At 27.6% G+C, this 14,760-nt stretch overlaps 1 protein-coding gene across 1 annotated transcript; it reads left to right on the forward strand.

Annotated features, from left to right (window-relative positions):
- The first annotated feature begins 12,986 nt into the window (after window positions 1-12,986).
- LOC137805871 (pectinesterase inhibitor 3) lies at window positions 12,987-13,961 on the forward strand. Its single transcript, XM_068605766.2, has one exon. The coding sequence runs from the start codon at window positions 13,029-13,031 to the stop codon at window positions 13,635-13,637; it is 609 nt and encodes a 202-aa protein (XP_068461867.1). The 5' UTR covers window positions 12,987-13,028; the 3' UTR covers window positions 13,638-13,961.
- The last annotated feature ends 799 nt before the right edge of the window (window positions 13,962-14,760 follow it).

Raw genomic sequence — 14,760 nt, forward strand, 5'->3', positions numbered from 1 at the left:
GCAGGATTGGTATTGGCAGGTGTAGGTATGCGAGAGGCGGTTCGGTCGGCCATATGGGATTGGCCTTCTCGTTCGGGATTATCGACCTGTTGTTGGAGTCGTGCATTCTGCTCTCTTAATAAGGCGATTTCTTCTTCTTGGCGGCGTCTATCTTCTTCATGTTGACGATGGTCTTCCATCCCCTTTTGTCGCAGTTCCTCCATCTGAGCTTGGAGGATTTGAATCATAGTCATCTGTTCTGCCATAGCGTCGTTGTTGTTTCTTGTCGCAACCATTATAGCTTCAAAAATTGAAGATTTGCCTCGGCCCCACGGTGGGCGCCAATTGTACCTGAGTGGAGAGATGGGGCCCAGGCACGGTCGGTTGACGTGGTGTAATTGCTGACGTGTTGATCTTCTTCTCCTCTGGTCGATTGTCCTTTCTTGCTGTCTCGTTTGGTCGGTCGTCACTTCGTGCTATCAACTTCGGTCGGGCGGGGGAGGGTACCTGCGAAGGCACTCCGACGCTCAAGTAAGTATGAGATTCTAAGCGCAGTTTCGTAAGTGAATGAAAACGTACCTTTCTCTGGCTTGAGCACAGTATTTATAGGATTGCCTAATGGGCTTTCTATCCCTTGGGCTCAGGGTGGTTATGGATATGTCTTGTCAGTCGTGCTCCGGAATACCCGGGGAACATATCTTCTCTAAACGCATATTCCTTATTCTTCGGAGGTGTATCTTAACCACCTTAGCTTGTCACATAAATGCCCTTACATTTATTGTGTATACGGCCGGTCGGCCACGTGCGTTCGTTTCCATTTAGTGTATAAGGCCGGTCGGCCACGTGCGTTCGTTTCCATTTAGTGTATAAGGCCGGTCGGCCACGTGCGTTCGTTTCCATTTAGTGTATAAGGCCGGTCGGCCACGTGCGTTCGTTTCCATTTAGTGTATAAGGCCGGTCGGCCACGTGCGTTCGTCCGGTGCCTACCAGTACACTTACAAAATCGTAACATTAAAACAAAAATATAAATACCTAAAACAAACAAATTCAATATTTTAAATAATATATTCCATATATTTTTTATCCAATCCTTAAAAAAATATTTATAAATTCAAATAATTCAGTAAAATCACAAATACCATTATACATTAAAAAAACTTAACAAAAAAGTTTGTAAGTCCAAAAACACTTGTGTTATGTCCTAACAAATTTAATTTAAACAAAAAAAAAGTTAATTAAAAAATTACATTAATCAAAATTGTGACTCTCTCACACGACATTTTTATCAAACTAAAGTTTTTGTTGGAATCACAATTCACTTGAAGGTCAACTCTAAACTTGAAGGCATGTTTTATACAAAATAGTAGTAAAACTAAAACATTAGGTTGGAAAAATAGCTTTACATTCAAATAATCACTCTTTCTTCTATGAACATTATTGTTGCGTTTATTTTTGGTGATGTACTGTAGATAAATATGGATTTGAAGGTGTGTTTTGTGTTTAGATTCATGTCTATGTAAGGAAAGAAAAACGCGGAATGTTTCAAATGGGTACCTCGTTGAAATATGAAGAAATGAGGAGAAAGTCAACGTGACAAAAGTAATTTTACTCCCTTATCTTTATTTTTTGCAAAGAAAAATCGACTATGATTAAAAATTAATCAATTTTATGACTTTTTTAAGTTGATAATTGATTATACTTTACATATTTTTTGGACATAATCGATTACGATACTTTTTATTTAAGTGATAGTTGATTATAGCTTATCAGTTATTGATTACGTTGATGTTTTAATTGGATAGTGGATTGCATGTAATCGATTATTGTTTCATTTGTTTCGTATGCTACCTTTGATGAATCGTGTACATCATTCTTTTGATCGACAATAATAAATTAATAAATACGAGCCTCTTTATAGATGGTTCAACCCTTATACAATGAATCGTGTACATCATATAAGCCTCGAATGGTGGAATTTTATTTTTTTATATATATTTAACTTTGCAGACTACAAGAAAAATTAGTTTTAGTGATATAAACATTCATCACTAAAACTTATAAATATGTCACTATTAATATTTTGTGACAATAATCACAACTTATAAATATGTCACTATTAATATCTTGTGACAATAATTACATTGTCACTAGTGCTCTTGTCACTATCATACTTGTGACAATAATTTTAAATGTCACTAAAACTAAACTTGTGAGAGTAATACTTATCATGAGAGTAATATTTATCACTAATAATTCAATGTAATAGTGACAACCAAAAAATATCACAATAAATTAATTGTCATATCTTTTTGTAATGGTGACAATAACAAGTTATCACAAATGTATAAGAGAATAAAAATAAATTAGTTGTCAATAATTTATAATTAATAATTAATATCATTTTAATGTCAATATACTAATTATTTATTAATTTATTTTAATTTATTTTAATTATTAATTATTAATAATTGATTTTAATTATTAATTATTATTAATTGATTTTAATTATTAATTGATTTTAATTATTAATTATTATTAATTGATTTTAATTTATTACTATTTTATTAATTGATTTTAATTATTAATACAACTTAATGGAACATTTCAATTGTTAAATGAGGAGGAGATTAAACAAAGTAAAGATTTTGGAAATAAGTATTGAAAGTAAGCAATAAAATCATTTTGGCCCAATTTTAACATTTTAAATGTGTCAATTGAATCATTATCAGTATTAAGAGAAGCCCGAATAACAGTGATAAAAAAATTTCCTGGTGATGATGTTCTTGCGGACTTGAGAAAAAAAACATAACAAATAAGAAACGAAATTGCATAGAGAGCATAGGAACACAAATAACTGAATCCATTACATTTCACTTGTAGAAAGAAAGAATTTCAACTTACATAGTAATAATAAAGAATAAAACAAAGATGTAAAAATTGCTAAAAAATCAAATAATAGGAGGCAATATTGATTTGTATGTATTGATACAACTTTCACCAATTAAATTTTGGACTTGTAAATATTATCTGCAACAAAGAATGAAAGAATAATAACAAACTCCCAAACATCGCAACCTTCCTTCCTCCAACAAGATCCTCCTCCACTTCCGAAAACCCTCGTGCAAGAAATCCCTCAATGCTCCTCCACTTTCGTCGTAAAAAGCGTCTGCGGTTGCAAAACGCAGTTCACTCTACCTAGAGATGTGACAGTGCCGTGAAAGATTGAGGAATCTAGGATGAAAAGAAAGGAAAATGTGATAGTGCCTTGAGTGTCTTCTATCAAAGGGAAGCAAAAAAAAAGGTCTTAAGAAACCAATTAAGTCTGGACTTACCAATAAATCATGAAAACAAAAAAAAAACTGAGAATAGGATCCTCTTCCTACAACTTCAGAGAGCACGAAGATAACTGCTTCAATTTTAGATATCCACAAATATAAGTCTTTGAGTAATATTGAGAAGAAATTTAATTCTAGGGTTACATATGTGTTGGATCCATCTAAAAAGCCCAAAATAACATCAGTTATTTTTCAATTTTATTTAAAAAAACATGCCTTTTTTATAATTTAATTTAAAAGAAATTTAATTATCTCATTATAAATCATGTTAAATGTTATTCAAACTTTTATAATTTTAAAATAAATATTTATTTTTCTTATACTTTTAATAACATTTATATATTTATATATTTTTAAATAAATTTATAATTTTTATTTTAATAAATAAGGTTACTTTTTTTATATTTTTTTTATAAAGTAATACTTAATTATCTTATTTTATTTAAAAATAGGTGTTATTATATATTAACTTAAATATAGTTATATTCACATTTTAGTATTTATTTATTTAAATATATTATTTTATCCATAATAAAGTAATAATTATAATTAAATAATTATATATTACGATGTTAAAGACAATGTTTAGTATATATTTTTGTAAAACAACATTAATAATTTGATAAACCTAATTCCTAAAGAGAATAATTGTATTTTTCTTATAATAAGTCTAAATACTAACTTCTTATTTAGAGATATATTATTTTCTTAGAATCCAAACAATTCAGATATGTACAATATACATTATAACTGATATAGTTATAAGTTATAACTGATTGAAGTATCATTTCTAAACTTATCTTTGAATATTTTAACATATAACAAAAAAATCTACAAATAGAGATTGATTCCTTATTTTCTATATTTATGTATTTATATATAATAATAAAAATTATACTTAATCAATGATATTTTATAATTATATATAATCATATTATCTTGTTAATAATAAATTAATAAATATAATCATATTATATAGTATGACTTTAATAACAAACTTTATAACATGTTTTTCTAAACAAATTAACAATATAAAATATATTAAAGATAAGGATAAATTTTATTTTTAAAAAGAGATAAAATTTAATAAATAGTATAAGTCTATATTATTTATAAAGTATGAAGAAAAAGAAGAACATAATCAAATAAAAAGAGTGTTAAATTGAAAAGAAATTGATGAATTATGTATTTTTAATTATTTATTCTATAATTTCATGAATTCTATTTATATGTTTTCATTTTCACTTTAATACATTAGTTGTATAAGTACTCAAATTGTTAGTGTATCGGTCAATACCGGACGAGTCAGTCACTCGGGGTCTCGGTGACCAACCAAACGTGTCAAAACACATTTAAAACACTGTGAATGGCAACAATGATAGTTATGGAAGCTCGTCACAAGTTATCACTATGCTCCACCAAATGCGAGTGAGACGTCGATAAATCAGGTAACATTGATTTAGTAAAAGATATTGTTTCACTAAAGATTTTATCCAAATATACCAGTATACCAACATATCTCCCTATAAATTAGTGAATCATACTAGAAATCAATTAATTTGATAGATTTGACCTATTACAGTAGAGACCCATGAATAAACACTAAAAATAAACTAACTACAGAGGTGTAAGGTAACTTAGTTTTCACTATACACTATTTACACAAAGTCTTGAAAGGTATGAGATTAGATAAAAGTTAGATGCAAATTGTTGATTTAGATCATTTTCTAAAACAAATTTTGTTATTAATTATGTTTATTCTTATGAATCATATCTATCTATTTATTTTCATATATCTATCTACATAACTATTATTTACTTATATAAATAATATATAGAAAGAGAGAAAGAGAAATAAAAAGAAAGAAAGAATAGTTAGGTGGTTAAAATTTTATATGCTAAATTTAAATTTGAAGTAAACATATTATTAACTAATATTATAATAAAATGTATTAAGATATGAATAAATAGATAAATGTATTAAAATAAGTATTGGAATTGTAAAGTGACACAATAAAGGGAAAGTTGTTTCTTGAATAAAAGATGATGTTCAAATTTTAAAATAGAAAAAAAAATTAACAAGTACTAGTGATATAATAATAATAATGAAAATTAATATTATATCATCCTTATTACTTTATAAGCATTAAAAAAAATATTAATTATATTCTTATCTAAAGAAAAATAAATTTATCATATGATATTTTATATTAATGAATAATTATTTGTGACATGCATATTTTGTTATTTTTAATAAAACAATTATGACAAATTAAAGATAGTTGCAACTAATATATATATATATATAAATAGTGACAAATTAAAATATACTCACAACTAATATACAAATAGTGACAAATTTTATATATATCACTATTAATTACATAATAAAAAATAAAAATAATGTTTATTTATAAAAAGAAACATCATAAATTCAAATATAAAATAATATAAATTTAATAATTTATATTATTTTATGGCATGCATATTTTGTCATTTTTAATAAAACAATTGTGACAAATTAAAGATAGTTGCAACTAATATACAAATAGTGACAAATTAAAATATACTCACAACTAATATAAAAATAGTGACAAATTAAAATATACTCACAACTAATATACAAATAGTGACAATTTTATATATCACTATTAATTACATTATCACAAAATAAAAATAATGTTTACTTCTAAAAAGGAAGATCATAAATTCAAATATAAAATAATATAAATTTTATAATTTTTATATATGTTTAGATTTTGTATTATACACGTAAGAATAAATTTATAACATATTATTATTGACACAAATTTCATAGTAATTCTAAAGTGATATGTGGAAATGTTAAATTTACCTTTTATTAATTTTTTAATATATCTATTGTGATTTTTTTTTAGTTTTGTCACTATTATAAACAATATTAGTGACAAGAAAAAAAATTGTCACAAATAATATATTATTAATTACATGGAAAATAATAGTCACAAATAATATATTAATAGTGACAAATATTATATTTATTATTAACCTTTTTTCATTAAAACTATTTTTTTTAGGAGGATTCACCACAGTGCAATCCCACTAATAAATTTATAAATATTAAACTAAATGTTTTAATAATGTTCCAACTCCCAAACTATATACTCTGATTTTATGGAAGATTTTCTCTACCCATAATAAAAAAATTGCTTTCTTTTACAAATTCTTTCTAATTCAAAATAAAAAAATAAAAAATCCAGATATCTTATAATTAGATCATTTATATTTTTTTACTGAGATATTTGATTAATAATATTTTTTAAATATTTTTTACAATTTTTAATATTAAAATTTCTATTATAACATAAAAAATTATTTTTATAACCTCTTCCATATTCGTTTCCATGTTCGGACAAGGTTAACTAACTTTATTTTTTCTTAAAATAATTATTTAATAATAGTAAGAAATAATACACAAATTTTTAATTAACTAAAATCTACACAAAAATATATAATATTTATTATTCAAATATTTTAAAAAATAAAATTTTTTACAATTATCATATTATTCACATACTTCAATATAAACAACCTTATTTTCTTTATATTATCCTTTTAAATTAATTTAAATTTATTTTTTTAAATCTTCACCGCATCTCCTTCTCATTTCAAACACTATGTGAGAAACACAATCTATGTGAAAGTTAGTGTGATTTTTTAACATGTAACAAATCTCCCAATATTTAAGAAATATAAGGAAAAAAGATTAATCTTAATAAAAAAAGGAAATGTACTAAATCTCTGTTGACTTTCTGCCACTTGGTATCTGGACTGTCTTCTAGCTGGCTCACTGCATTTATCTCGTGAGACTCAAAAATCGTTGACTTCCATTTGTTTAGGCAAAAAATGTCAATGAAAGCAAGCAAATGATAACTTTCTTTTTTATTAAATAAAATACTAACGAATAATGGTATATGTTTCTAATATTTTTTATCTATCCTCTTAAATTCATATTAAAATAATTTTTTTTAATAAGTTTAATACCTTTAAAATATAAAATCCATATTTTCATTTATTTTTGTAACTGAAAAAGCAAGATATATATTATAAGAACAAAATTATTTTCATCGGATTTCATAAAAAAAAAATTGGGCATTGATTTAAAGTCATGTTGAAATAACAGCACCCACGTGACACTCTTTCTAAGTTTTTGTTTTTTAAATGCTTCATACGAGGAAGCAATACTTTATTCCACAATCTTTATAATTAAATGTTAGTTGCACGTATATGCCTCCTGTTAAAAAAACCATGCAAGTTGAAATATGTCTCCACGTTTCGTTTTCTTAAATAAGTCCCAACTTGGATTTCATATCTCTATTATTCAACTGATAACTAGTGTGTTATGTTTTATCTTTATCTTTATTTTGATACTTATTAAACATTATTATCTCACTGATTTCAAACTTAAGATGAATATTTACGTATATAAGAGGAAATTTATCACTTACGTAAAATAAAAGCTTGACATTGATCGCTTGCATATAATTGATAAGCTTTTTTTTAAAGAGAGTTAATTTGTTTGGTAAAGTGGCAATCAAGTTCTTCTCCAGAATCTCTATAAAATAAAGCAATTAAATAGGAAAATGTTCTATCCAACATATATATGTTAAAAAATTGAATCCCGAATCGATTTAATGTGATATTTAACTCTTATGTGGCGATACTTTTGTTAGAAAAATATAACTAATCAACACATTAAGGGATAAAATTATATTTTATCAGAAAGATAAATTATACACGACAATTAAGCAATAAATCTGTTTTTTTGTATTATCTGTCCTTGTTAGGTGTATATGGAGAAAACACTTATTGACAATGATTTTGTTCACACTACTTATTTGATTATCATTTTTATCGGTATAATTAGTTCTCGAATGTAAGTATTGAGTGTCTGTGTTAATGATGTCATATAATATACTAATAAATGATTTTATTAATATGGATTGTTGATATATCAATACATCAAATGTTAATTCAATAAATCACACTATACGTGTGAATCTTTTTGTTTATGTTAACAATTTACATTTGGCTAAAGAAGAGTGATACTAACAGAAGCAATGATAATGCTTGGTTGTAAAGTTTTTTTTTGTTATAACATAATGACAATTTTTTATGATGTAATTGAATTTTAAATATAGAGCATATTAATTACTTTATAAATTTAGCTTATGGTTGTTGTTTCGACGTCACAAATAAAGGAGGTTTAATATGTTGATAGTATTAGCACGATCAAGTTATTGAAAACATATTTATTAATGTAGTATGTATTGTATACCGTCCTTCATTTATTTTATAAAGTTTTTCTAATTGAATTTTTTTTTATCATAATAATATAACAACAAATTTGAATAATAACAAAAATTCATCAAATTATGAATTCATAAGAAATAAAAATCATATGACTAAAATATATTCACCAATTAAAATATTTTTTGTAACAAGTAAATAAAAATACATGATATATTAACATAATTATAGGGGAAAAAATAAGAGTAAGATACTCACTCCCTTATCAGGATAATACCGAGTCAAAACTCATTAATTCTTTACTCGATTACCTTAAGTAGAGTTTATACTCAATCGGATCAATCATTTAACCGATATAACCTGGACTGTATATATATATATTTAATGGTCCGAAAGCGTGTGACTTGATAAATTCAGCAAAAACTCTCGTTAGGATATGATCTAAGTGACTTTGATATCATTTTAAAAAGTGGACTTAGTTTATAAGGTAAGGTTTACCCACTTATATACTATGAAATATTTTTATTTATAGCTGATGTGGTATATCCAATACACTCCCTCACATCGAGACTAACCAACTCGTGTGTATGACTATATAATGGATTGTTCGATAACGATTCGGATGACCTTATAAGTCAAACAAACTTTCAATAGAATAAACTTTTTATAGGATAAACCTTATAAGACTCCAATATCATATTAAGAAGTGAAATTTAAGTTAATTCAAACTTACAAAATCGTCACATTTATTCTCAATAAATTTTACCATTTAAAAAAATGTATTAAACTTACCTTAATTAATTAATAATAACAAACATTATTTTCATTAATAATGTATAAAATTCTTTATAATTAATTTAGTATAACATAAATTTATTTACCAAATCGCTTTTAAAATAATTAATTTGTGACATCTTCAAATAGTATATTGATTGTAAAAATAACAAAGAAATCACATTTGTATGATATTTTGTATAATATAAGAGGCTGATATAAATTGATTTGAGTAATGTGATCAAAAATAAATATAAAGTAAATTTTTTTAATATTATATTTCAATATGAATTGGCACAAGTGAAAAAAGATTAGGGTAATTCTTTCTCAAAAAAAATCTCTTGACGATAAAACAATGTTATATATACTTTATTTACATATTATAAATTAACTTAACACAAAGAGTAAAGTCTTCACTTAATAGTTATTTCAATCAAATATTTTTAATATTCAGTATCATTCTGATAATTTTCCGTCAAAATTATTAGGTTCTTTGCAAATTATTTTTCATCTACAATGTTTAATGTTATAATGATTTATTAATATATTTTTAGTTAAAATAATTATACAAGAATTTAAAATACTTATTATAATTGTACAATACAATTTTTACATTTAAATACAATTTTTTTCATTAAAAAATAAAGTATAATTAATTTAAAATGTTGAAATTTATTTTGTATATAAAAGTAAACACATTTTACATAATGCCTAAAAAAATAATGGTTGAATATCTGTGTTTTTGTGATACTTTGATACTAAAAAATAATATAAAACCATTTAAAATAATAATATTTTAATCATGTTTGTTTTATTTTTTAATCTAAAATTTTAGTATATATTATTTATACCTATATATAAAAGGAATTATTCATTATAACCGTTTTTTGGTGTAAACAAATTTTTTTTCTGATTCTACTCTTATTTAATATCTTTCATTTTATTAGTACAATGAAATATTTTGTCATTTTATGTAACAACACCTTTTCTTTTAAAAAAAAAACATAAACAGAGACGCCCCCCCCCCCCCCCCCCCCCCCCCCCCACGCACAATTTCTTTCTTCTTCTTTTTCTATTTTAGAATCTGATCATACCGCACTGTAGTTGAGGAGTTCAGGAACATTTCTAGAGTCTGATTCCGTCCAAGTGAAATAAAATCTGTCATTTGAAGTGAAACCAATCAGAATTTTAGATTCACAAGTGAAACCTTTGTGGAAGAAGTATTCCCATGGCGAAAGTATTGTGGGATCTCATCTATGGAGACTCCACTTGGAAAATTGAAGAGGAGATACGAGCATCATACCCTAGTATCTTTATTGGTAAGTTCATTTTCGAGGACGAAAATTTTTGTAGTTGGAGATAATGTAACAACACCTTTTCTTTTTAAAAAAAAAGCAGAAACAGAGACCCCCCCCCCCCCCCCCCACGCACAGTTTCTTTCTTATTTTTTTTCTTCCTTATCTCCATTTCTCTCTCTCTCCAATTCTCTTCTCTCCCTCTCTCTTAATTTCTCTCCCAATCTTCATCTATTTTAGAATCTGATCATACCACGCTGTAGCTGAGGAGTTCAGGAACATTTCTACCCGATCAGATTTTCAAACAGAGTAAGTTCATTTTTACTCTAAATATCCTTTGTTCTCTGTTTTTCCTTAGGATTTAGTCATCAATCTTGGTGAGATCAGTTGAGAAGTTTAATCCTCTCAACTTATTCTATTATATACTGAAATTTTGTTCTGTTTGGATAATTTACATTAGGCCCGTAAATCTTGAAGCTTATCCAAACGGTGGGGGATAAAATTCTAAAAGTTGCTTGGAAAGCAAGCAATTGAGGTAAGGGAAGCTAAATTTATTTTTTAATAGCACCCTAGGATAGAAGATCTGAATGCGGAATGGACGTGGTCCCAATATTCAATTTTCTCTTACAGGAATGTTGTGTGTTTATATATTGGGTTGTTTGTTTGTATATTATTTAAATTTGTAAAAATATTATATTTTGATGATTTAGTATTAAAGTGTTATTTTTTTCATGTCAAATAGACTTTTGAATATTGTGGATCAATTTTTGAATGATATTGTATGACGGAATGGTATGGAATTGAATTCATACATTTGGGATAATGTATGGACTGATGTTTGTTGTGTATTAAGTATTGATGCCTATATGGTAACAGAGATCTCCGAGCATCACTGATGATCTAAGTCACATAGACTAAGATATCAGGTGGTGAGAAGCTAATGGGGGAGTTCATGCACACCGTGACATATGAGATGCACGACTTGAGTTGTATTGAACTTACCCTGATCCTTTCTGTTGGATTCGCTGGTAATCTTTGGATCAGGTGTTAGTCTCTGGTAGGACTTACTTAATACGGGTCTTCCGGAAGACGTTGTTTGTTGAATATCTTGGATGTGTAGATCCATGTGAGATCTATGTGAATGTTTTAATGTTGGGATTTGAAGAAGATTGTATAATTTGAGAAATTGATCATGTAACTTGGTTTTCTCTTTTGATTTAATTGCGTATATTATAAAATTCTATTTTCACTAGCTTACCCTTGCTTTTCTTGCTGTGTTTGAACTGCGATGACTGTACTACGTACACGAGCAGATGATCTTACAGGTGTCTGAGGATCAGAAGAGTTTTAAGGCGTTGATTTTGAAACTTATATTGTAAATATTTGTATTTATATATGTCTTAATCATGTATTAGGAATATTTTGAAAAAACTGTAAGCTTGTATAGAAATATGTAGAACCGGTATTGTAATAGTTATATGTAAATTATGGGGTGTTACATTTTATATGAATTACTTAAAAAATAATTTTTTTTTAAATTTTTTAAATTAATATTAATGTACAATTTTTATATGTAAAGTGACTCTCCCACTCTTCCCTTCCTAATTCCTTATTGTAACAATAGGAAGAAAGTGAGAGCATATTCATTCTCACGTTTTCACACCAAATATCACATATAAAATAAAATAACCTCTATTTTCAATCTCTCTCTTCACTTTATTTCAAGCAACTATATTCTTTGAAAAACTCATTATTCTTTTGTATCTACCATCAAGTCAATCCTAACCTTAACTTGAACATTATCACATCCTTTGATCTCAAAACTACTAATTGAAGAGAAAAAACTTGAAGAATAAGAGAGACTCAAATCGGAGAAGAAAAACAAAATTGTTTAATCAATTCATCATTTTTCTTTATTTATTATTTTTTGATTCTCAATTTTAACTTATCCAAAATTATTTATGTATGTTAATTTTCTATCATCGTGAAAGTTGAGTAAAAGAGAAAAATGTGAAGTGTATTAGGTTTTTTTTTGCTAGTTATAGTAAATCGTTAGGTAGGAATGAATTTTTTCAAATGTAAAAGGATTATTTTTTTTAAGAAAAATAATTGTTTCCCACCTTAAATACTAAATATTTTAAATTAAAAAATAAAATAAATATAATTAAAATATTTATTTATTTATTTGTTAAATGGATATATTTATTTTATCGAGTTTGAAAGTATAAGCAAGCAACTCCTTCAAACATAGTGTCCGTGACTCGAGTTTGCCCTATAAATACCACCTTGGATATCAACTTTCACAGTAACACTCTCCTTCTCATCCTTCACCTTTTTTTTTTCATAAATAACAAACATGCAAACGCAGCCAATTTCCACTATCGCCTTCACGGTCTTCCTCCTCCTGTTCTCTCCACCACGCGCCGCCGCGGTAAGGCCACCACCAAATCCACTTCGTTCATCGTGCGCGCAGGCCAGGTACCCCGTTCTCTGCTTCCAAACCCTCTCCAACTTTTCCAACCCCACCGCCAAACCCCTCGACCTGGCCCAGGCCGCCGTCAGGGCGAGCCTGGTCCGTACGCGCGCTCTCTCCGCCTACCTCGGGACGCTAAAGGCCGCGTCGCAGGGTTTCGGACCGAGGCAGCGAATTGCGGTGAGTGACTGCGTGCAGCAGATATCCGACTCGGTGAGTGAGTTGAGCAAGACGCTGAACGAGTTGCAGCATCTCCGCGACGGAACCTTCCAGTGGCAGATGAGCAACGTCCAGACCTGGACCAGCACCGCCCTCACCAACGGCGATACCTGCATCTCCGGCTTTAACGCTGCCGCCACCACCGGGAATGTCAAGTTGGAGCTCAAGCAAAGAGTCACCGACGTCGCCATGCTCACCAGCAACGCGCTTTACCTCATCAATCGTCTCGCTGATAGCGTCACAGGGAAGTCTCGCTCCAATTCCGGAAACTGATCCTGTCCGTTCATCTCGGTTCTCAAGTGTGAATATCTTAAGAGTGTGTTTGGAAAGATGATAGAAGGTAGAATCACGTTTTAGCGTTTTTTCTTCCAAACCCACACACACTATAGTATAAATAGTGAGGATCTCTTTGCAGTATAAGTTTTCTGTATTGGTTTTTTTTTTCTACGCCATGTGTGTAAGTGTAAACCAACGTTTGAATCATACTACTACTACTAATATAAGATTACTAGACTCCGTTTCTTTATTAATAAAAAATGTGTAATAATTTTAATTTTCTTTAAATTAATTACACTACTTCGGTTTAGTGTTTTCTAACCTGCTCAAGCTTGCAACTTTCATTCGCAACATCTCTTTCTAAAATATAACCATTTAATAATTCCTTTTATTAATCTAATAATAATAAATAAAAAATTAAACTTTTTATATTACTATTGTAATAAAAAGATTAATAAATGGTTGTATTTTGAGAAGCGCGTCATACTAAAGAGTGTTGATTAATTTTCAATCAATCAGTATACGAGTTAAAAGATAGTAGGAAATGACTAAAAAAGTACAGGAGAAAGTAAATTAAAGCAAGCTCTAACTTCTTAACCATTTTGTTCAAAGAATTCAATTTAAAAGTAATTTATATATGGAATTATCCTTCAATTCATCAATACACCATAGAAATCATGTTGAAATAATATTTAATATATTTTTACAAGCCAAACTTATCAAAATGAGTTCACATCATCACAATTTTAGAATACTAAATATGAAGCTCATCAACATGTAACATACATATTCACATAACTTGCAACTTGTGCGAATTTCTATATTTTGTTTATAATGTCTTTAATACAATTTGTTTATATCCAGCTCGCACATAATGTGAATTAAGTGAATTTCACTCAAAAGCATTGTTTAATGTAAAACGTCTTTATACAAATGAATGTAAAAAAAAAAACAGTGTTTTGTTGGATAGGGACGAACACAGTTTGAAAAATAATTAAAGCTAGTTTAAAATGCTTGTTATAATAATGGATCTTTTGTTGTGCAAGTTTATGTGAAGATTATCTTTGACTTCGGTAGATGAGGATGAGGATGAGAATGAAAATAGTTAATGTAAAATTTA

Source organism: Phaseolus vulgaris, chromosome 3 (assembly GCF_051622355.1).
Source record: "Phaseolus vulgaris cultivar YP4 chromosome 3, ASM5162235v1, whole genome shotgun sequence".
NCBI classification, from domain to species: Eukaryota; Viridiplantae; Streptophyta; class Magnoliopsida; order Fabales; family Fabaceae; genus Phaseolus; species Phaseolus vulgaris.